This window comes from Lonchura striata, chromosome 8, assembly GCF_046129695.1.
Source record: "Lonchura striata isolate bLonStr1 chromosome 8, bLonStr1.mat, whole genome shotgun sequence".
Taxonomy (NCBI): domain Eukaryota; kingdom Metazoa; phylum Chordata; class Aves; order Passeriformes; family Estrildidae; genus Lonchura; species Lonchura striata.
Genome location: NC_134610.1, coordinates 12,085,135 through 12,110,012, shown reverse-complemented (window position 1 = coordinate 12,110,012; position 24,878 = coordinate 12,085,135). Strand labels below are relative to the sequence as shown.

Sequence of the window (24,878 nt, the reverse complement as noted above, 5' to 3'; positions counted from 1 at the left end):
TTCAGCGTGCCCCAGAGAAGAAAATGACAAAAAAGTCTGGCTGTGGTTCGGGGCAAACCCTTGCACCCCAGGCTGGCAGAGGAGGCTCCCAGGAGCAGGGTGGTGGCCGGGGTGCTCCGTGTGGTGTGTGCTGGGCAGCAGGAGCAGAGCCTGCCCGTGGCTGCAGGCAGCTGTGGGGCAGCAGCAGCAGCAGGCACTCGCTGCCAGCACGGCTCTGGCACCGCAGAGAATCGAGCCCTTTGTATCTAACCACCCAGACCTAATACACTGACATGGTCGTCATCAGATACAGTTGACACATGTTTAAAGGGTGTATCTCGCTGCTTTGAACAAGTGGGAAAGTGTTCTTGGACTGCTTTGCTCTCTGCATTTCTACGGAGTTTCCCACTGTCCATTTTCCATAGTTACTTACAGCAATTAACTGGAATCCAGGGCTGCAGCGGCTGCATGCATAGTCTCTGAACCCACACCTGTGGCTTTTTTGTGTCACATATAATTCATGACTGAGTGACACTTCCTGCCTTGTCATCTTTAGTCCTGGATGAATGAATGGTGTAGCTAAATCAGCTTAGTGCCGAACTAAAGTGGTGGTTCATGTTCAGCTGTGGCTCTTGCACAAGTCGTGCAGAAACTTATTTGTGTTGGTACGGCTGGGTGTTCACTGGAGGCTCCAGCTCTTTTGATATCGGATCCACTCACAGCTTGCATGTCCTGCCTCAGCTTTATTTTCCCTTCCAGAGGCATAGATACTGCATGAATCACTGTGTCTTTGCAGAGGCTCCAGTGGGCAAAGGTATTTGTTCTGAAACCTCACCGGGCTGTAATTAATCTGTAGACGAAAGGAAATGGTTTTGTGACAGCTAAATGAAGACCAAATAATATGATGTGATGAAAGGTATGCTCAGCAGTCAGATTCAAGATCTGAAGTTATATGAGTTTAGCTTTATGGTGAGCTGAAAAGTGTATGAAAAAGGAATTGCCTCTAGTCCCACTTAGCAGCAGACAAAAGCAGAGGAAAACCTGCATGTAATTATATATTAATATGAAGAAAAGTGAGAAGATATTAAAAAAATTACACCGTGTTATGCGTTATTCCATGTATTTACAAACATTGGGAAAACTTTCACATAAACTATGTGGAGTGCTGTGCACAAGAAAGCATGTGCTTTCTGCATTAGATCTGTGAGATCAGCATATAAACAGTGAACAGGCTGTCTTTTCTTTGGGCTTTAGTTATGCTGAGATAGAAGACATCTGATAACCTTAACAAAAATATTGCAGACTTTTGTAAATTAGGCTGAGTTTGTTTTTCTCTCTCCTTTCTTTCCCCCACCCCCCCATTTCAAAATGTTTTGCAGAAAGAAAGAAGTTGCTGATCATCTTGTTTGAAAGTTAAATATTTCTCCAGTGAAAAGTTTGGGGGTTATCTTTTTGCTTGTTTTTTAAGAAGGAAGTAATATTTTAAAATCATGTTTCAGCTTGTTCATCATCAGTTGCACCTTTGATGCAGGTTCTACTTCATGTGTAGCTGGGATTGGTTTTAGCAAAAAGGCCCAATGGTAAATGTGGAGGCTTCCCTGAAGTTTGCTGACTCTGACCTGTGGAGTAGGCACTCAGACGGGTTGATGCTGAACATTTCAAGCAGCAGCAGTGAATCCTTAGCCAACTGGATGATCTTCCAAAGCCTTGAAATTTATTAACTCCACTTCTGCAGGATCGCAGAATCCCAGAAATTTCAGCTGACAGAAAGCTGAGGGGGGCTCTTTGTCCCCAGCCTCCAGCCCCACTGGTGCCTGCCACCAGCACAGGGTTAAATTGGTCATGGCTTGTTCAGTGGAGTCGTGCAAACCTCTTTGGAAAGAGGTGCCTCAGCCTCTTGTGGGTGACCTGGTCCAACATTGCATGGTCTTCTGGAGAAATCTTTTCTGAACACCCAGCCTGAACTCTCTAGGGAGTGTCACATCATTTGCCACTACCAGAAAAGGTTTGGCTTTGTTAGAGTTTTAACTGCAGATTCTTATATTAGATCATGTATACATGATCTTATTTCTTATTTTCTGTTTGATCCTAAGACTTTCTTAATGAAACTGCAGTTAAACTGTATTTAAAATGAAACCAGATTAGGATTACCAAATTTGAATGAAATCTTAGTTTTACTAGGGCTATATCATAACTATGCCTGAGTAGCATTACAAGACTGTGACAGTATTATTATTAGTATTATGATTGTTTTAATCACTATCTATCTCTATACTCAACAGGAACATACCATTTCAGGTTGCTGTCCCTAATTCTGATAGCAGAAAGCAATGATTTTTATGACTGGACAGAGTTGCATAATGGCAGGAGAATGAGTTTGATTCTCTTATGACTTCAGCATCATCAACAAAATGATCAAGTACTATAAATTTACATTATAATTATGATGTCAGAAACAATATAACTTGGTTTTCAGGTTGAATGAGAATGTGCCCTGGGAATTTGGAGGAAATATATTTTTCTCATTTGGAAGCTGAATAAGTCCTAACAGAAGTATTTCAATAATATTTATGTAGTTCAGTGATGTTATACTCAGCAAGTATTTTATAAACAGCTGAAGTTTTAAGACCAGAGCATCTCATTTTTGGTTCCCGTTTTATTTACTTGTAATAAATGAACTCAGGACTCTGCACCTTTTGTTTTTTTTGCTTTGATATGATTTACATCCTACACACCTACTGCAATACTCACTTTTCTCTGGGATGGAAATTACCAATTTAAGTAAGCGGGTAGTAGACAATTTGAATCTTGAGAAAGGAAGAGCTGTTTCAGTGCTTCGATTAAGATGTAGGACAGAATTTTCAAATCAGTGTAGAGAACTGGCTGCTGGAATTTTAGGAACACTCTGGAATACCTTGTATGTGCAGCAATGGGCCAGGTATCTTAACTCCTTCTGGCTGTATCATTTCTTTGAAGCATCTTATCATGGACATCCAAAGTCCTCCAGAAGTGAACAAAGGTGATACCTGGGTCACCCTGACAGAGAAGATAGAGCCATACAGGATGCTGGCTGCTTCTCCAAGACATGTGAAGGGGACTCATCTTCCTCAAACCAAATCTTTGTACCGCTAATGACTTAGAGTGTCAGAAGGGCTTTGTCTTCAAGATCTTTCTGGTTCTTCCTTCAGGAAGGCCCCTCTCAGTCCTGCTTTAGGGGTTTTCCAGGATGATCTGGAAGAGGTGGTGAAAGCAAAGGGCACAGTGGTGTGGAGAATGATGCCATGTCTCATACCACAGTGGGTATGTGAGCTCATCTACTGTGATGGGAAACAATAGCCCTTCCAGCAGCAGCTGGTTTTGCTCCTATTGGTGCTGGTGTCCAATACCAGTCACCTGCTTTGGAAACAAACATCACCCACTGGAGCTGGGCATCCTGGCTGTGCAGCAGCACAGCTCAGTGGGTTTGCTTTCTTACCTTCATGCCTCTCTCGTCCCCTTCCCCCACAGTTTCTACTATGCTTTCTCTTGTAGACAGCAATATAGGATCAGACTGCTTTTCATTTCCATCACTTTTCCCTGCTGTGACTGAATCTGTTGCAATTAAATTTTAATTGAGATGCACACTGCTTAAATAGACACAAGACAGCTACAGCTATCGCTAATTAATTTTCTTCCAAAATGACAACATTTAATAATTATATTCCTTGTCACTTACATTATTTATACAAGTTTAACTCTGGGAATTTTTTTAAAGACACGTCAGCTGTGAAAGTGCTTTATGGTGTTAATCTCCTGTAAGGCAATTGTGATTAACTTCAGGAGTGGAAGTATGTTTATGGTGCATTTATTAAAATAGCATGTAGCTCTGCAAGCTTCGGGAAAGATTGAGGTATTTCTGCAATAAGGTAATAGTGTTGCTGGTTGCAGTATTCAAATCTAGAGAAGCCCTAATGGTAATAATTTGTGCTTCTGTATTATCTTTGATCTGATGATCTCTAAGCACTTTCTGACTGCAAATGAACAAGTTCACACCTTCTGCAGAGATGTCTCCCCAGTTTCTCACTTCATCTGATGTAGTACAAAGAGATCATCTGCTGCCCCAGCTTGCAAAAATCCTTGCCCTCTGCTACCTTGCCGTAATACTGGGCAAAGCAAATGACCTTTTTGTATTTTAGTCTGAGGAATCCATCACTGGTTGCTGTCAGGCAGGGTGTTGGATGAGTGGGACCATTTGTCTGTTGCGGTGTGACAGTCCTTAGGCGGTGCTGTGACAATCTGGGGGTTCTGTCTGTGCTTGAATACATCATTGCTGCATCGTGGCATGACTTTGGTGTTTGAAGAGAGGTGCATCATCATCGACCTCCAAACTTCAAACGTTCACAAAACAGGCAGAAATTTCTCGAGACAGCTGTGAGGAGAATTTTTCCAGCCTCTCCTGTGGGGATGTGTGGCTGTGATGTTTCCTCTGCAGAACAAAGGAGCTGGCTATTCAAGGTGAGATGCATCAGCCCTGGGGTTTTACTGGCAGTTCAGGAAACTTTGGGAATGACTGAAGAATCAGAGAGCCTTTTTTTTTTTCTCAGTGAGGGTCCTATCTAGGGTGAAAGTTTAAGCTGGAAGCTGCAGCAGAGGGATTTTCTGGGTCAGAAAAATAAATGTGGAAGGGCAGAACAGGTAAGACTTGGATCTCTTGGAGGACCCAAGACCAGTAAAAGTCAAAACTAGATGTGAGAAATGACTGCAAGTACCTGGGTGTGCATATTTTCTCTACTAGCATCAAGTAACTCTTCAGAAATCGTCACAACTTTCTGGTCACTAGCAAAGTAAAGCTGCTCTGGGAACAGAACTCTGGGAAAGTGTGTGCTTACATTTATTAAGGATGTTGGGGATTAGTACTGATGTTGCAGAGCAGCATGAGTTGGATGATGCAACCCAATTCCAGGAAGGCTCAACAGAGAGGTTTTCCAAGGATGGCATGAAGAGCAATTGTACTGTGCTGCTGTGATCACAAGAGGTTAAGATGGTGTGGATCTAAAGAGCTGATTAACTGGACATTTGTAATGACTCAGCCAAAGGAAATTAATTTAAATATGTTAAATGTGTATATAATGAAACTCTTTTGTTGGACATTTGGGACTATTGTAATTATTACATAAATATCAGCAGTTTCTTGAAGTTATTCTGATTGATTATATAGTGAATATATAGCAATATATATATCTGGTTGTCTGTCTATCCTCATTTACTGTCACAGCAACAAAATTGCATTACAAAAGCTTGTCATTGTCACTTCACTTTATTTTCCCCTCAACTTTGACAATAGCAAAAGAGACTGAGCAATATTTAGTGCTATTTTAGTATCTGTTTGGTTTCTTGTGCCACGTTGTACTGTGGCAGGGGTAGGTAAGCCAGGAAACTGCTTAGAGGATTTTTTAGAAGCAATAGAACCTTTTTGCACCTTTATTTTATCACATTTCTCAGCAGGCTGTAGTTTACCACACTCTTCCTAAGAAGGTAGTGCAGTTAATTATTTTTGTACTTATTGGTAACACAGTCACAATTCTTAGCAGAGACACAGATCTGTGTAGCACAGTGGGGTGGGACAACAGAGTGTTCCTTCCAAGAGCCTGTTCTGGGAGTCCAGCTCTGCTCCATTGCACCTGAAGAGACAGGGATCATTTATTTATCTAACAAATAGAGCTCTTCCCGTGTGCGTTTTCCCTTAAGTTATTGGGGTTTATACATGGCCTTGGGGCTGTGCTGTACCATTGCACTGATCAGCAGAAGGGAAGGTCTAAACATTAAGGAATGTTCTCAGCCAGCAGTGTTGTGTTCTAAAAATCTCAGCAGGCTGCAACAATGGAAACCAATCCAGCACATGCTTCGGGTCTTTCTCTGAAGGCCTCTTCCTGAACATATTCTCTAAATAAAGAACAATCTTTGGTTGCAAGAGTGCTAAGGGAAGACATCTACTGTTTTCTCAGTATGCCACTAATGACTGGGGGATGTCCATCCATTTTTATTTTCAGAAAATAAATTTTCTCATTTTTTTTAATTAAAATTTATAAGCATCTATTGGTAATAAACCTGTGAAGTGCTGAGTTTGCAGTGATGATACTGTCTCCAAGACAGAAAGTATGTTGAGCTGTCTCACTTATAATACATGAGAGGCTGGGAAATGCCCAAGAGACAAGGTGGTACCAAATGTTGGGTAGCTATGGATATGGTTTAAAAACAAGAAATGGTGTGGTCACCTATAGCTGGTGACAAGTCCCCTGTCCCTGTGCCTTCAGTTCTGTGAAAGTTTGGACTCAAAAGGATGAATGTAGAGATGGGGGAAAATAGATGTTTAATTTCCTTGGTAGAGAAAAAGCTTACTGGGTTTTCAGTCAAGTGCTAGGTTGTGACAGCAATTAAAATGCACACAATGAAGAGGTTTTTCAGTATTTGTAGTGTATAATTTTGAATGTCAAGATTCCCTGACACTGTTATGCAGAAAGCAAGGGGGTATAAGAAATATAATCTTTCTTTTGGTGAGGAACAAATGAGTTATGATACATGAGTTATGCAAGTGATTATTCACTTACAGGAGGAAAAATAGAGTTAACTATGAAACCCTAATACTTCTAAAAACAGAACAGGAAAATCAGAACTGGTTCCTCATTTTTTGAGGGGATCTGATTCTCTTATCTTGGAGACCTGTAATGAAACAGAAGGCAGTTCAAATTAGTAGTTTCAGTGGTGAAAACTGATTATGAATGAGACTGGGAGTGGGCAGATATATCTGACCTGTATGACCAAACACACTCAAAGAACACATATTTAAGCCCTGATGGAAGCAAGTGCATATGCAATTGCTGAAGTCTTCCTGAAGCCAGTGAGATTGAAAGCATAGTGTGGTAGGCTTTGATAGCCTTTGAAAGAGGAGACAATGGCTGAGGCAAAACAAAAGAGCATGCCATCAAAGGATGTAAAGCAAAGTGACAGGAAAAAAGTGACAAGCTAGGAAAATGTTCTTTGTTCCCACATTCTGAATGGCTGTGAAATCAGCTTTGTACTCATTAGAGCCAATGTAAAGGAACTTGCTGTAAATGAAAATGAATGGGTTAGAGGCTGGTGTTTTGAGTTCAGATGTGTAGGTGAGTGGCAGGAAATTCAAGAAAATACCAAACTCTGAGACACTGCGCAGAAGGAAGAAGCAGGAGTCAGAGGTGGCCTAGAGGCAAATCTTACAGTGAGGTTGGAGGAATCTTGAGGACCACCCCAGGTTTCAAACTTGGATAACAAACAAGATGCTATCCACTTCTACAACATTTGGCATCCTTTGCTAGCTTCTAAACATGGCCAGACTTCAGTGAGAAATATTTGAGAGACAGGCTGAACTTTGTGTGGTTGGAGGGAATTAGGTCCAAACTAGGTCAATCTGACAGTAAAATGTAGGTAAGATTTAGTGGAAAGAAAGCCCAGAGGCAACTGGTCTTTGAATACAGCTTAGCTGTAGTGAACAAGAAGGAAGATGGAATAGACACAACTGTGATTTTGGGTTTAGAGGGAGGCAGACCAGAAAAAAAAAAAAAAAAAAAAGAAAAAAAAAAGCAAAAAAAAAAGCAAGGAGAGCAAAAAGGTGGCTGTGGCATGGTTTAGAAGATGGGTGTGGAGGGGTGAGGTGGTTAAAAAAGAGTAGATGAAACTTCAGGAGCAGGGAGGGAGTTGTAGATGGGAGCTAAAAGAATTAGCTTGCTTTGACTGTTTTCTTGAAGAAAAAGATATGGATATAGAATATAATTATCTACATTAATATGCAACAAAAATAATGTACAATAACTGTGAGGTATATTGTAACTGTTTTAGTAAATAGTTATATATTAGTTATAACTGGTTTAGTTATAACTAAATAATAACTACAACTAAAACCAGATATATGTGTATGTGTGTATACACACATGCTCCTGTACAAGAGTTCTGTTCTAAGGAATTTATATGAATCCTTTGAATTTTGTCTCAAATTAGAAAGTATCAAGGAACAAAAGCAAATTAGGAAGCAGTATTTACAGAATCCTCAGGCTAGCCTTAATGATTTAAGTCTTATGTAATGAAATAGTTAAAAGAATATTTTTGTGTCTAGTGGCCACATCAGTCACTGTGCCCTGAAGTTTGACATAGCCTCTGAAAATCTATGGGGGCTCAACAGGTGCAAAGGCAATTTCCAGTGCTCGGGCCCTGGCCTGGCTGCTACCACACAGGGTTCTTCTGCTTCACTTGCTTCAGCTGCACTGTCACAGACACAGAACATGGTCCCCAAACCTTTCCCTGAGCCATAGCAACCTGCTGGCATTTGCTAAAAGTTCAGTACTGGCCTGTGTTTTGCTCTAGTAAGTTCTGGGGACATGAGATGTTCCAGCTTGTCAGCCCAGCTTGTTTTTTATGTGAAGCAGACATTGCAGGGCTGCAGAGAACCAGACCTCCTTGTATTCCCAGTCTTCTCTGGGCTGTGGAGACACCACTGCTGGGGTTGAGATGGGAGGTTTTCCCCTTAGCTTTTTTAACAAAAGGATGAAATAAATTACAGTGTTGTTTCTTTCCTTTTTTTTTTGATGCTGGCAGCTGCTTACCTGATCAAGAAAGGAAGTGAGTTTGTATAGGCTACAATGTGAAGATTGCATGATACTCTGTTGCTGAATGGTTTCATAATTTGTCTCAGTAATCAAAATACTTTTAGCACAGTAGACACGACTGCATAGTGAAAGAATGTATATTCTGCAACATCGTCATTGGCAGGACATAAACACCTATCCTAAGTCCTTATCACAAAAGAAAAAAATAGGGAAGTTGGAAGGTAGACATTAGTTTTGTTGTCAGCAGAGACAGACATGCTAAAATTTAATAATAATAAATGCAGATGTTTTGATGTATGAAGGTGTGGCAAACCAACCATTAATAATACCCTAATACATAGGTGCACAGAGGATCAAGGTGTTGATCTAGTCTAACCTTCTCTTTAATACCATGAGAGGACTTTCCTGTACTTAAACCCATCCTGTACTTAAAACCCATGTCCTGTGATAAGTCTTACACTACAGCAGAGCTCCTGGAAAAATACCTGAACAAAATGTCAGCTCTGCCATGCCAGAAAGTCTGGCACCAACCTGAATGACAGAATTAGCGCTCTTTTCTGTTGCAACTGGGAGTCTTGTTTCTAATCTGATTTTCTCTAGTTTAATATCTGTCTCTTAGCTTTTGCAGTTGTGTTTGTGTTAATATTGCTGATCAGGTAATTCTGCATGCACCTCTCTGTTGACCTCTCTTTCATTTTACTCATGTGTGGCACAGGAGCCTTGGCAATTTCATCTCTCTGCTTGGACTGTGGGCACCAGAATTGCACACACTGTCAGTTCAGGGTTAGGCAGAGAGGCATTACAGCCTCCCAGACTCTGTGTAACTCTCCATAGAGATTCTCAGCCACTGTCTGCCCACCATAAACTTCAGCTATTCTCCAGTAAGTGTTTCTCAGACAGTTTTCATTTCAATCAATTATTTTCCAGATGTGTGGCCTTGTTTGTGGTTGCTTTAGAACCTATAATCTTTATCTAGGCCATCTAGGCATGGAGAGCATCTCACTGGTATAAAGCAATCATCTTTATTTACCATGTCAACAGCCATTTGTCACTGACAGGTTTCATGACTCTCTATTTGTTTCCAGTCCCTGATACACAAAATGATTGTAACTCTCCATTCATATGAATGTTTCCACCAGATTCAGTAATACCAGTCAGGACTAATTTGTGTATTAAAGGAGCTATTCCACTTCTTGTTTATTACTCATGTTCATAGTGTTACAGTCTACACAATTAAGGAATCTCTTTTCTTTGAATCCCTTGGTACCTTGATTAATTTTAATCTTGACATCTTGATTTCTGGCTAAATGAGTGCTCATTTTCACCCTTGTCTTTTGTCATTAGCTTAATACCCTCCTGAATACTTTAGCCTGTCTCCTGAAAGACTTATTCCCATCCACTGTAATGACAGCCAGCCACATTGTACAGTTTCTTTTCTCTGTAGATGGACCTGCACTGCTGAAAACATAAGGCCTCTGCCAGTCACCACTTACTTAACTGTTAATTGCTGGAAAAATATATAGCTTTGTAACTTGAGTCACAGAAATTGAATGCTCTTCAAAGTATTGATTTCATTCTTCCTCATCTAATGTTCCTTGCAAGGATTCTTGGTTCCTCTTGAATTTTTCTTCACCAGCATGTTTGTGTCCTTGCGGACTAGTCTTTGTTGTGGTTCACGGGTGCATCCCTTATAACTCTGACCTCTCCTACTAAAGCAGTTGTCAGATATTTCAACAGTTTTGGGTTTTCCAAATGCTAGTTGTGAGCATAAGGCTGACCTTGGTGACCTCCATGGGTCCTTTCCAGTCCTACATGCTCTGTGTTCCTCTGAGAAACTCTTCTCCCATTCTCATCTGGATGAATTTTTCTCCATTCTCCTGTTTATGAACTGCCAACCATTTTATGTGGTCTGCATCCTGCCTTCAGCTGGCAACTGGAGTCTTATAAAGACAATATGTGGAGTGGAATAAAGTGTGGAATAGCAGCTTGTGTGGTGTATGTGTTCAGCAGAGGAAAATGAGCCAACTGAAGTGTTGCTTTTTTGTTTTTAATTACATTCTTGTTTCCTTTCCAGGCTTCTCTATTCTGCATGCTTACATGTGTGCCTCTGGAGGGAGAATTCAATAGGCTGATGAACAGAACTGTAATGTTTAAAAATAAACCAAAATTTTGTAATGAAACATGTTCTGAAAGAACCTAGTTGCTATAGGGATTTTTGCAAGGATGCAGTCCTTCATCTTTCATTGCTCAAAATAAAGATTTTCATTTATTGAGCCAAATGAAGGGTTTCTTATCCAAGCTTTGGAGCCTGTTCAATGTCATCTGGATGGACTAGCCACTACAAGACACTATTACTCATCCCACCCCTACATAAAGCAAACCCATTAAACTTCAGTGCATGTGGTTTGTGTTTGGGGTTTCATTCATGAGAGTTGAAAGTGCCCAAACTACTGCAGCACGGAAGTGAAACCGTGAGAGGATTCTCCTTCAGTCACCACCAAGCCAACAAAACATTCACTTCTCAAAACCTCCTTTGAATCCAATATCAAGGCATCTTTTTTTCATGTTAGCCAGATCTCCTGCACTGATCCTTCTCCACTCTGTGGAATCTGCATAAACATCTCTGCTCAGAATCAGTTTCTGCTCCTCTTGTATGTACAATTTACTTTTGTAGTATCTTTTACTCATAAACCTGATGAAAAGTAATTAGGTTATTAGTGATTTGCAGAGTCTAATTTTGTTGTAAACAGTTTAATGGTCCTCCACCCTGGTCTCCATACAGTCTGTCACCCACCCTGTTTAGCTGTAACCCACCCTGGTGTAGCTGCCAAGCACCACAGATGTTTTCCCTGACATTTAGTTGTTAGCAGTTTCTGCTCTTGTTGGAGGGTGAATACTTGATGAAGCGGGGTTTTGGGGGGGTTCTATACTGCCCTTTTTTTTTAGTTTTATATTTTGGTGTGCAAAGGTTTCCTAAAATGAAAACAATACTTCTTAATTAGATACATGTGTGCACACACAGGTAGTATTTGTCTTTTTGGTTCTGTTTTTGGAAAAAACACAGCCAGTTGTGTAAAAGGAAATTGAAAACTTCTTTGGATTTACATCAAAAACACAAACTTAGACCATGCTTTGCCACAATTCTTCACACTTACAACAATAGCAAGCAAATAAACAAAACCCAAGTGAAGATTCATGGACCAGTTATAATGGTGATGCATCACTTTTGAGCAATTTTTGTTTACCTGGTGGCATCCCTCCCATATTTTTGCAGCATGTTAATACAGAGTCTGAATGCAGAAGTGTCTTGATCATCTTCTTTGACGGTTTTTCGCATGTCGGAATTTGCTTCGTGGAAATTTTCTCATGATAAGACATGTAGGATTGGTTTTGTAAAATTACAAGCATGACTTTGTTTTCCTGTTCTACCACAAAAGACTCTTCCCTCCAGCCCCCACTCCTCCATCTTCTCAGTTCTTCCAAAGTAAGAAACAAAGATAACTTCTGAGGGAAAGGAGGGAAAGTCAGGTACCCCAGCCTGCATGCCTCGGCATGGACCAGTGCTGATTCTGTGTCTGGCTTTGAGCTTTTATGTCTGTTCGTATGTTTTGATGATGTATTGTGATTGTTTTTAACCCAGCATCTGAAAGATAATTTTTGTTCAAGGCTCTAAGTTTGGCAACTTGAAAATATACTGGAAATGGGGAAACGATTCAAATGTTCTGCAACTTTTATAAATCAGATTTGTTTGTAATGAAGCAGCAATAAAAAAAAAAGTGACATTAGTGTTTGTGAAAAGTAGGAACACCTGGCTAAACCTGAATAATGGCTGAAATGTTAGTTCCTCTATTTAATATAATTTCCTTTCCAATAAATGCAGCCCAGAAAATAAAATGGCTTTAGAAAGGGAAAAATCATTTTTGTTGCAATATAGTAGCCTCAGTGCTGTCGTTTGGTGCCACAGTGTCCTAGGATAGCCTGGTCTGTGGTTGACATTCCTGAGGGACATGTCTCTCCCACAAGTGCTATGCCAGCAGGGGTCCCTGCCCCAGCAGTGCATGTATCTCCATCTCTTGGGGAATCAGGTCTGCCTACAGTCTTGATTCTTCTTTTCCGTGCTTCTTTGTTTCCACAGAATTTGCCATTGTCTGTGCTTCATTCACTCATTCTCTTCAGTAAGTCTTTAAGGTCATCCCCCTAGCCCCTTATTTCTTGTTTTCCAGGTCCTTGTCTGTCTTCAGGAACTTGCTGCTCTTTCCACACCCATCCAATCATCCTTGCAAACATCCCTCCTTCCCTCATGCCTCCTTCCTACCCTGTGCTTTTCCTTTCTTTACCTTTCTGGACAGAGTTGTGCCTGCAATATCCCAGGACTTCTGGAGCTGGCTGGAGGTGATGTAGTAGAGTAGAGAGAGACACTACCAAGCACCAGTCAGTTGTGGTGCACTTTGAGCCCTGATGGTGTTGCAGAGCAGCTTCTCACTCGTGCTTCACTGTTGCTGTATGGAAATGGCAGATGGTGCTGATCAGGAAGTTAATCTAGAAGTGTATCCGTTTCATGCCGTACGCGAAGGATTTCTTCATTAAACTTAGAACTCTAATTTAAAGCCAATTAACGGAGTGATTTGAAGAGACTTGTTGGTTTTGAAGTTCAAAAGAGATGCTAAGTCTCTGATTTCAGCCTTTGTACATTCCAGAACCTGTATAACTATTGCAGTTTTGCCAATTCTACTAGGGCTATTTTTTGTCTCTTTTTTTTTCCCTCTCTCATTTTCTTTTTTTTTCTCTTTTAATTTTTTTGAGTGATACAACTTTTGCCATGGCCTGGAACTGTTTGTTGAAGCTTTCTCAGATTTCTCAACAATTTTAGCCTTACCTTTGGGCAGGCAGAATTTGGGTGTCTTCCTATCCTGTTTGCTGCTAGCACAGCTCCCTCCTCCCTCCCTTTGGCTGCCTGGTATTACTCTTCTCTGAGCAGGAGTCAGGGTAGGGGGTAGAAAAACAGTATAACCCCATAGCAGCTCTGTGCTCTTCTAGCACTGCTTCTGCCAGCATGGGTTTGTCTCTGCTTCCTTTCATCCCAGAAGCTGGTAAGGACCCACCACAGAAGGTTTTTTGAGGGGAGGGCGCAGGAGCAGCCCCCAGACAGTGAGCTTCTGCCCCAGTGCACAGCTCTAATTTCCATGTTTAATCAATCCTGTAGGATTGGCCCAAGCAAACCATTCGTAAGAAATGTCAAGATGGAAAACCTTTTGTCAGGAGGACCTCAAAAGTGATTCATTCTGAAGTAGTATTTATGCTGCTTTTACCTGAGATTGATAGTCTGTAAACAGTTGTAGGTCCTTCAGCAGCAGACAGCATGTTTGGATAGTCCCAAGATTTACTAGTGGCATTTAGACAGAAAAACTTTCTTAGTAATTTGAAGCATTTGCTGATATAAAAGAAAATAGAGGGGTCAAGTTTTGCTGTGCTACAGAGCCTATGACTTCACCAGGTTAACTGCTGCTACTTCCGTGTAATTGAGAACATAATTTGGCTTAAACCCTGGGAGACTGAAAAGGATCACGGCGGCCACTGTATTATTAAGCCAGTGTTCAGAGCAGTTGGCTCACACTGAATTTCATAAGTGGATCGTGTATTCAGAAGGCTTTAGCTGTATGACACAGTCCACTGCAAAAGAAGAGAGGGTGGGAGTATGTCCTTGTTTATTCTAACTAAAGCAGCACACCAGGAAAAGCTATCAAACCTGGGATTGTACACCCTACATCACCTACATGGGGCTGATGTGGCAGAACTGACTGTCTCCCTGTGGGTGCCTGAGCACAAACCTGGTGAGAGCTGTGCAGAGGCTGCCCCTGGTTATCCCAGCTCCCGTCAGCCTTGCCAGGAGCCAGCAGCAGTGGTAATGGATACTGGCTGTGGTACTGCCAGCACACCTCCAGCGTGTCCCCTGGAGGTGACACCACCTCACTGGCACTGCTTGGGCTGTGTGTGGGGAGGTCAAGTGGAGATGAACTCAGAATGAAGAGAGAATGCACACTGGTCTGAGAAAGCCCAAAATATTCCCAAAAGATGAGATGGCTTCTGGAAGCATGCTTTGGAACTCCCTTCCTGCCCCTTCCATGGGGCTATCAGGCTTGAAGGTGGCACTCAGGATTGAATCTGAGTCACAGTGTCACTGGCAGTGCCTGCCCTCTGCCAGAGAGGATCACTCCCATGGTGCTGCTTAATCTTTGAGCAGAAATAGGCAAAATTCATTCCTTTTTCACAGAGAAGAAAAAAAAATCTGTTTTCTCTCCTGTCTAGGGGAGGAGAAGGGGGTTTCCTGATGAAAGAACAATTCTGAAGAAGGAAATAATTGCCTTTAAAAAAAATGGTGTGCAGAGGGTATGGCTGATGAGTATCTGTTCATTCCTAGGTTTGCCAGCAGTCCTGCTCAGGCTGATGCCCTCCAAAAGAGAAAAGCATTTTCAGACAGCAGTTTAGACCATTCCTCAAGCACTTGGGGGAGGGATTGTTTTATTAGGAAAGTTTATGGCTTCTTGTTTTCCCTCAAAGGCAAATGTGACTTTGTTGTTTTTAATTCTGTTGGGATTTCTCCCTTTTAATATACAACACAGCTGTTAAAATAGCTAGGGTTGTCTAGGGCAAATCATATAGCACTTTCCTTGTTCAGATCTCAGATGGCTGCCTTTTTAGTGTCACTGCAGAATTACATTACAGGGCATATGAATAGTGCTGGTATTAGTGTCAAAATCAATTATCCAGCCCTGCTCCTGCAGAGAAAGCTACAAACCTTAGGAAAAATCTGAGTAATCCATTCTGGTTTTCTAATTCTGAGTAATGACGGAGGGCAGAGAGTTGTGCTTGAATAAGTGCATAGGGTCTTTCTCTGTATAGTCCCTCCTAAATGCATGCTCTTTACAGGAAAAAGCAGGCTCCCTGTGAAACCCTTTTTCATGCCAAATAGCTCACTGCTAAGATTAATCTGTCATTGAATTTATAAATTCTGTGTGGCACAGAGCAGCGGAAAAAGTTTAGCATCGAACAGAAAGCAAAGTATGCATTGCTTAAAAATGAATGTTGTGCTCCTGGATAGTGTGGATTGACTGCCTCCACCAATATATCTTCTTATGCTGGTAATAAAAACACTTCCATAGCCTTGTGCCTCAAAGGATCTCAAAGCACTTTGCAAATAGGGCAAAGTACTACTTCCTATTTTATGGCTGTGGAAACTGGCTGCAAGAGAGAAGTTAAGCTTTTTGCCCAGAGACACTGAAGAGACTGTAGCAGGTCCATGATGGGAACCTAAATCTCCAGAGTTCCAGTGCTGTGTCCTGGTCACACATCACACCACTGCAAAGGCCGCTGGACACCAGCTCTTGGCCCGTCTGTAAAACTTCAGAAAGTGGGATATGAAATCAGTGTTGGTGCTCCTTTGCTCACTGGTCTTTGTCCTGGTCTGTGGGCAGAGCTGCTGAGCAGAGCAGGATCTGACAGGAAGGATGCTTGTGTCTTCCTGGGCTGAGGTGATCAGCTCTGGCTGTGGGGTACTGTGAAAGGAAAATGACTTTTAGTTGTTGCTGACTTGGGAAAAAGCTTGGAACCTTATAGTCAGCCTGCTCTGCCCCAGGCACCTTTACGAAGCAAAAATAATTATAGACTTATTACCCTAAATCCTGTGAGATTAGAGTAGTTATATTATTTATTTTTTTTCTAATCTGGTATTTGAGGATTTACTTGTTTAATACAACCACTTATAACAAGCACTTGAATATTGTTTTAAATTCATAATTCATCTGAAAAGAGAGCAATACAACTGCAAAGACCAGATTTTCAAGTACAGGCATGATCTCCTGTCACATTCCTGTTGGATAAATGACACATCTGAAAAACTGGGTCCCTACCGAGGTGTCTGTGGCAGGGATGTAGAGATTTTGCTTCAGGCATCTCTGGAAAAAAACCATGGCTCTAATCTGCATGTTTCACAGAACAAGTCCTATTACCAGTTCCTTCCTTCCCTCGCTGGCTGCTGAGCTTTGCAGTGCCCGAGGATGCTCCCTCACCCCCGGGCTGCCCCCAGGGTCAGGGTACCCAGAGAAGGGGGGTTGGGGTGCGAGGGCCAGCGTCTGGTTTCAAACAAAAGTGCAAAGCCTTGAAAGGAGGGACTAAGAAGAAACAGGTGGGGGGTTCGTAATAGAGCCTCTGAAGTTTATTTGCTTAACGAACAGAAGCCCAGGCTGTCAGACCTAGGTCAAATACTCCTGCAGTTCGGGTGTATTTATTTCATACGTGGCCTGTAACCCAACCTGATTCCTGGATTAAACCACTGTAAAGTCCTGGCCCCCAGGAACCCATCTCATGCTTGCCATCAAGCCCAGCACATGCCGGGGCAGGACCTTGAGGGGCCACCTCAGTATTCAGTGGAGCCTTGTGTCATCAGTAAAGCCTGTAATTGTAGGTCCTGTCATTTCCAGTACGAGCTTTGCAGTTTACAGCTGCAGACTGTGACCACAGATCCATCACTTTGTTGTCCCATTAGTGTGAGCCATGCCTGAAGGCTCCTGGGATGAGCTGCTCAGGCTGCAGCACACAGCTGCTTGGTGGGACACTGCTCTCCCAGAGCCCAGGCAGTCCTCCACAACCACCAGGCACCAGGTCCCTCGCAGGCTGGGAATTCTTGTGCTTTAAAGTTTTTAGGGGAGTTTTATCTATTAGTTCAATATGTTCAGGAGTCAGTCAGTCCTCCAGAGCAAAGGGAGGGAAGTTTTGAATTGGCACAATGGTGATAAAACTACACACACACACACACACACACACAAAAATGTTCTGGTTTCCCTTATATTCCCCTGATCCCATTAATTCCAGTAAGGTAAACAGCCAGTGTACTCCAGAGTATTTCAGGAGCTGAAAAATTTGCATTTGAAAATTTGCATGTGAAGAATTGCAGATCTGCATTAAAATTAGAAAGGAAAGAGGAATTAGCAGTGGGTTTTCCCAAGACCAGCCTGAGGGGTTAGTGCCAGGTAACTGTGCTGGTTGTATGCAAGCAGGAGTCAGGTGAAGACATGGGAAATCAAACAAGGTAAAATGAAGGGAACAAAGTATTTGCATTCAGAACAAAGTATGCCTCCTCATTTAAGAGACACCCTGTTTTTACACTAAATTTGGGATACCCATATGTTTGCTTTTGGGAGACTACTTAAGTCTGAATCATGCAGAAAAAATGGTCAAGCTGGCAAAAGTTCAGGAGCTGCTTTTTTATCAACATAAGTTTAAAAACCCAGGTTATTTCTACTTTGGTATCTTCTTGTTTTGTGGATATCTCATGGCATTTAATTCACCGTCTGTAATGGGGGTAAAGCTGTGGCTGATTTTCAGATGCAATTGTTCAGGACAGAAGAACTTTCTTGGGAGAGAGAGGGATCAGTGTTTGTTAGACTTCACCAGTGAGAACTTGACGGGATGTGGCAGAACTGCTGTGGCTTATCTGTAAGCATTGCTGAAAAGTTCTGATCATGACACTGATTCCAAACCAGCCCACAGCATAAGCACCCACAGTGGGATAGAAAAAGGAACCACTTAAAATATATGTTTATCTGTATTTTATTGGAAATTTTTTGCTGAGTTTTTTCTTAGGATGGTCTGTGTCACGTATACCATGGATAAATCCATTTTAAATGTGCTAAATATTTGTATCTCACCTGTTCTATAATCCTGGAAAACCCTTTGGACCTGTAAACTTTACTGTGTAGCCCAAGTTTAGCTGGGGATTGTTTTTTGATCCTGGTCTTTGTAGGTCTGTGAGAACACCCAGCCCTTTACATAGTTGTGTCCTTTATGCCTCCAACTTCTGGGACTGGCTGCATTGCTGGAGTTAGGAACCCAGGAATTCTCTGCTGCTTGCCATTTGCTTTTGAACTCTGCCAAACCATCTTCCGCTTCATGGAGCTGATTGTGCCTGTTTTGTGAGTGGTGACCAGAATCTGGTTTTGTTTTCTGTCCTGTAGGGTTCCTGAGCTGGAAGATGCCCGTCTAAGATGGAAACTTCTGCTTCGACAGCTGCTGGGAAAAAAGAAGGGAAAGGTGCTGTTCTGGAGGGGAATGGCTTTACAGAGACGGGGAAGAAACCCCCTCCTTTAGCAGCAGTGGGAGCAGCAGTGGCACAAGGAGGTACTTTGTTTTCTACAGTTTGAAAGCAGCAGGGGTGTTTTTCATTAGACTGTAAGAATTTAATAAGTATGGTGGCATCTGTCTTCCTGTGAACACGCTGAGTTTATTGGGGTTCTTGGCTGTCAGAGGAACTGGAAGCTGTGTCGCTGCTGGCATCTAAACGTCCTTGTAGTGTGATGGAGAGCTGGACTGGAGTGAGGGAGGGGATGGGTGGTGAGGGGTGGCTGTGGGGGAGTTGGGGCATCCCCTCAATGCTTGCCACCAGCTGACTGGTGCTGTGTAGTGTTAGCAGCACTCCACTCCTCCATGCTGGAGTTAAAGATTGCCTGGTGAGGCTGCTGGAGATGGGGAGCACCTCATTATCCTGGTCAGAAAGGGGTGTCATGTGCCAGCTGTGATCCTGCTAATGAGCTAAACAGACTGCATGGTCTTCAGCAATTGCTGCTGGGATTTCATGGTTAGAGAGGAATTTGGGAATGTCTAGATCCTGGGCAAGAATGTTCATACAGAAACCCCTCCACTTGCCATTCCTGTTCAAGTCAGTGTGTTAAGCAAGATTTTGGTCTTGCTGCTGTTGAAGTCAACTGGGAAGCTCTTGTGGACACCTGCAGGCATGGAACCATTACTGGTGGGTGTAACTGTGGTGTGCAGGTGAAAGTGCAGGGATTTTGCTCCTGCCTCCTCCTGCATGCTGTAGCAGGCAAAATCCACACCCATCTGTGGTACAGGTGTGCTGGTGGATTTCCAGAGTAGTGCCAGGGCCCATCATGGTGGCACAGCTGTGGGCAAGGCTGTGCCCACTGGGGAGCCTCCATAGCTGCCCTTGCTGGGGACTGGTTGTCATCTCTGGACAGGGTATAAGAGACAAATTTAGAAGAGGCTGCACGAGTTTGGATGGGACAAGAGACAACCCAGCTGTGTAAACTTTGCAGGCAGCTTTTTTTTCATTTTGTAATATACGTTATTGCTAGCCAGCGTTTACCTCAAAATGAAGCTGTCCCCTCCTCTTCCTTCACTGCAGGGTGGTTTTTCATCATCCCAGGAGAGCAGAACTGCTCTTCTTTGACCTCCTCTCTTTCTTACCTGCATTGGCTGGGGAGTTTGAGTTTTTTGTTGCCTGAGTTTTGAAGATTGTTTTTGACCAAAAAGGCTCCAATCTGCTTTATCTCTCCTTTGTCATAAACTTTGCTAGTCAGGTTTCTTTTTCCATTTGACCTGTGAAGATTCAGATGCACAGATTATAATCTATCAGATTAGTTCACGTGTTTGACAAACTTTTTCTTAAAAGCAACCAGAAAGTCTTTGACAAAATTGTTTGGAGGGAAACACAGTTTTGTGGTCCTGGATGGGTTTTGTGGTCCTGGGTGGGTCTGAGCCACTTTCCTTGTGAGTGCTGCACAAAGTGGCAGAAAGGAAGGCTTGCTAGGAAGCAGAAATAAGAGGGACAGCAATGTGCATGCAAGCAACAGCTTGGCATCCCCCAGCAAATCCCTGAAGAAGCAAAGGCTATAGGAACTACTGAGGCAGCCAACTTGGGGGTATCATGTCAGTGACTCACAGACCTGAAGGGTTGATTTGCCCCAACATAGTTCAAGCATGTTCTAAAATTCACAACCTGTAGATGTGAATAAACACTTTCTCCCCACTTGGCACTTGCCTTGGGAGTGCCTCCACTGAAGAAGCAGTCACAACCTTTCCAGAGATCCAAATGAGGATGCCCTGAGGTGGAGTGTCCATCAGCCCATTTGGCATCCCTGGAGACCTAATTGGTTTCTAAGCATCCAGCATAATATGTTCTCTTAGCAGTGTGCTCTCACCTTTGGAAAAAAGTGATTTATGGGCCCAATGTTTCTCCTTTTAGTAGGAGGAAGTGGAGAAGTAAGTTGAGGATTGTTTGAAGATGTCAGGAGAATTGTGATAAAAGCGTTGTGTAATGAGATGTAAAGAGTGAAATCTATGTCGTGCTGTGAAGAAAAGTGCTCATAAATGACCCAAAATGGGCAGCAGCGGAGCAGCTGGACGCTGGCCCCAGGACACTGCAGGTGATGCACGTGCTCTTGTGGCTCCAAGTGCTTTCCTTTGAACTCCAGACATAATACAGGCTCCTGAAAGTGAGCAGCGTGCTTGTGCGTGTGCTTGAAAGAAGAAAAATTAATACAAAGTTGTCTTCTAACTGAGTCAACTGCAAGGTGTGATTTAGCAGGTGATAACTAAAAGGCTGGGTAGAGATGACACTCTACTTACGTGGTATTCGTGCTAATATAACATGTTTGATTCCCTAAACTAAAGTAATTACTCACAACAGGCCAGAACTATGAGTATTTATGCTCATATTTTTACAGAAGAAAGCAAACGAGGCTTGAAGATTAATTAGGATGTTCAGCTTGAGGAGGGCATCAGCTTTAACGGGGGGGCCTCTGAGCTCCCCACGCTGCTTTGGGGCCATATGAGCAAGTCTTTATTCTCATCCAAGGCAAATTCTTGATTTCATTTATTGCAGAGGTTTTACTCTTTGTATTAGCATATGAGAAAGTGGCACTGAGGCTCAGCCAGTGTTGCAAATCACCAAGCTGCTCTCCAGAGCCAAACAAATGTAATTTGCAACACATTTCTTCTCCTTTATTCTACTGAGTCACACAGGAGGAGTGCCATCATAGCATGTTTTGCATGTTTCTCAGATCATAAGGTTTTCTTTTTCACTTGTAGGAATTAATAGATTCATAAGGTTTTATTTCTAATTAATTGAAGGAATACAAGTTAAATAATTGAAGAATAATTATTTGGCTATATTATTATTTAGACTGTATTATTATAAGATGATATGTTCAGTCTGCATTTCTAATTCCCTTGCTCTGGGTATTTGTCCCAAATATTTCCAGCCTCTAACAAATTAAGTTATGGCTGTAGGTAAAGAGATCAATATTGTTGATGCTGGCAATAGAGAAGAGTCCTTTTGTACTAAAAATTTGCATCCCATATTTTTAGTCTTCTGAAGCTGCCATTTTAAACATCATCTGCAACAGTTTTTTATAGTAACTTATTGATCAGATGTTCAGAAATTGGCCTCTCAGATATGACATCAGGGAAGTCTCTCCTAATTTTCTGGTTTTCCATAAATCATGTTGGCCAAGGAGTCAAAGCTCTGCTTTTCTCTGGCAGTTAGGGGCACATGTGTATATGTGACTGAGATGGAAAGTGTTTATAATGACAGTATGTAGGAACTATAGACAAGTTAGATCTGCAGAAGAGGCTCTTGATTTTATTGTCTCTACTTCTAGAAGGGCAACTTAGAGCAATTCAAGTTCATAAAACCCTTCTGTTGAATGCCAAAGTCCATATTGCTGTGTAGGGTAGGAGGGTTCAGTGCAGAGCACCACGAGTGAGGCTGGGTTGTGTCCTCCAGCTGGCACTGACACATCCTCTGTACTTAAAGGCATGAGGAAGCCCAGGCATATGACTGTAGGGGAAATTTAAATGAGCCACTCTTTCAAAGGCAGAGATATTTAGGAAGATAGGTTTTTCATCTCGTAATAAAAATTAAGTACAAATTCTCCTAAATGCTAACTGCCCAACTTTAACAAGGTCCAGAATGTACCTTTCCTTCTTCACCCCACCCTCTGCATGACACAAACTCCAAGGTCCCAAATTGATGGTGTTTATGTTCGAAACATTTTTCTGATGTCTGGCTCTGTCAAGACTAATTTTAGCATTTCTAAAGCTGGGTAAAAATACAGCCTCATTACTTTGATGTCAGAGCATAGTTTACTATTAGTATATTCTGGGGTTTATCATTTTAGTCATGTTTAACACAGCTACAGCAGGCATGCACTATTAAATCTGGCTTATTTTACATTCCTGTCCGAAATTATTTATTTGGAACAATTTCCTCTCTATCAAAAGACACGGCTAATGCTGAGTTTTAATGTGTTATTTACACACAAAATAACCTATTTACAACTCAGTATCTGCCGCAGGGAGAATGAATGGGGCAGTGCTCCCTTCATCCTGTTGTATCTGAGTTTAACAATCTGGATTGCTAATAGAACCATTTATCACAGGGTGGTAATTTATTTTATGTTAGCTGCACAGGTCTCCCTGCCTCTGATCTATGGAAATACTTTGTATATAATGAAGTTCAACAAGTCATTTGGTGTAAACATGGGGAAGCCAAGCTGCAGAACTAGTGAGACTCTGGCTGTGCTTTTTTTTTTTCCAGGAGGTAACGACTCTCCTCTGATATTAAGGCTTCAGTTGATGAAATACAGCTCTTTGCCCTGTGTGTGCTGTAAAGGCAGAGTATGGGGCTTTTCTGCAGTGGATCAGAGATTGGGATAGAGTTTGCTCACTTGATTTATGGGCTGGCAGGAATGCTTAGTTCTGCAGAAGTAGCACACTCAGCCCTTTCACAGGCAGAGGAGAAGGGCAGGGAGCACCTCCCATCACTCTCCAGAGGTCTTCTGTAAGCAAGCCCCAAGTGGCATTGGCAGGGAGTCCTTATGCAGTTCAGCTTGTCTTAGTGCTAGATTATGGGAAGACCATGTAAATGAGGAGGAGGAAATGCCAGCATCCCAGCACACCTCAGCACACTGAAAAAATATATCATTTGTGTGGCCCAAGACTCAGACAACTTAGAGTGAGAACAGCCCCAATGAAGTCATCTATGTCCACCCTGGAGGGGCAGGGATCTTCTTGAAGAATGTTTTTCATTCACTTCACATTTTCCAGGAAAGGGAGCATAACCAGTACAAGCACATTCTTAGCTTCCCTGCCCTGCACTGCTTTGCTGTGTACAGCTTAAAATGCTGAGAGATACATTCAACAAAAAAGCTGGGATTGGCTCCAGGGGGAAAGGGGGCAAGTGGTTAAAACTGAATGATGGGAAAGTCCTGTTATTCAGACTGAGAAATTCTCCTGACAGCCACTGTCTGTTCTTCTGCATCTACTGCATAGACTTTAGCCCACCTTGGGTAGGGCTTCAGTGCAGTGCTGCCACAAGAGCAACAGCAATCAAGAACTGTATTTCTTCTCTGACTGTTTCTGTCAGCCTTTCATTAAACTAATTCTGTTGGGTCCTAAAGTGTGTTTCTTTGCTGCTGTAGCCATTCTAAGTGGTCAGATTGCTTGCAGTCTCTTGTGAACCCACTCATGTCCCTTTGGGCAGCTGGATGTCTCGGATGCTCAGACTGGTGCAGTGCTGAGACTGTTCCACAGTCACAGGATCCAGCTTTGCCTCATGCTGGTCACCTGGAACCTGCTCTTTGGGATAGTTTAGAAGGATTCATGTAGAGATGGATGAAGCCAAAGCCGTGCTGGACCATTTTCATGTTTCATGAGCAGTATCTGCTCTGTGGGCCTGACAGAGCGCTCTGGGAACAGGTTTATTCTTCAGTTGCAGTAGCAGAATTTTGATAATTAAGGTTGCCACAAATTGTGCTACAAAAGCACAACTTTTCTTCTGCCTGTCCTTTATCTTCTATACATGCCTTGCAATGCTGTCTCCCTAGTTTCTTCTTCAAAAGAGTCAGCCCAGGTAATCCTTTGCTTTGCTTAGATGAGTGATTGGAGTCTGACTTCTTGGTTTGTTTTCTTTTTTCCCTCATGAAGGAAACTCCATGCCCAGGCCTCTCTACTGACCTTGTGTGGTAGCCAACCCTGTGGGCAAAGGTGTGACCTCAGAGTGGGTAACCATTAATGTTTACAGACTTTCTGATTCAAATTGTGTAGCCCTTAGATGATGCAGCAGCTTTATGGCTGGACTTGATGATCTTACCAGTTTTTTCCAACCTAAAAAATTCTATAATTCATAGCATCAGCTAGCATTCCCTGGTTGTATACAGCTCCCCCATACTGTTATAGCAAAAGTTCCTATAATTTCAGCTCATTACAGATGCAAAGGTACTTTTGAAGACAGAGTAATTTTATCTCATCCCTAACCACATTGCAGGTTTGCATGCCAAGTTGAAAAGCTTTTATGACTTCAAAATGGAAAAAGTTATTCTTCACAGGCTGGTTCTGCCATTGGTGATCCCAACCATTAAGCACCACCTGGAAGACCTTTGTATTTTGCGAGTGTATTTTATTATCATTAATAATAATTGTAATAATAATCAC

General features: G+C 42.3%; 1 protein-coding gene across 1 annotated transcript in view; it reads left to right on the top strand.

Annotated features, from left to right (window-relative positions):
- GLI2 (GLI family zinc finger 2) overlaps positions 1 to 24,878 on the top strand; it is a 185,268-nt gene that overhangs the window by 28,874 nt on the left and 131,516 nt on the right. The window contains exon 2 of the mRNA XM_021526130.2: positions 18,605 to 18,767. Coding sequence (XP_021381805.2) covers positions 18,635 to 18,767 — 133 coding nt within the window. The 5' untranslated portion in view covers positions 18,605 to 18,634. The remainder of the gene's footprint in view (positions 1 to 18,604; positions 18,768 to 24,878) is intronic.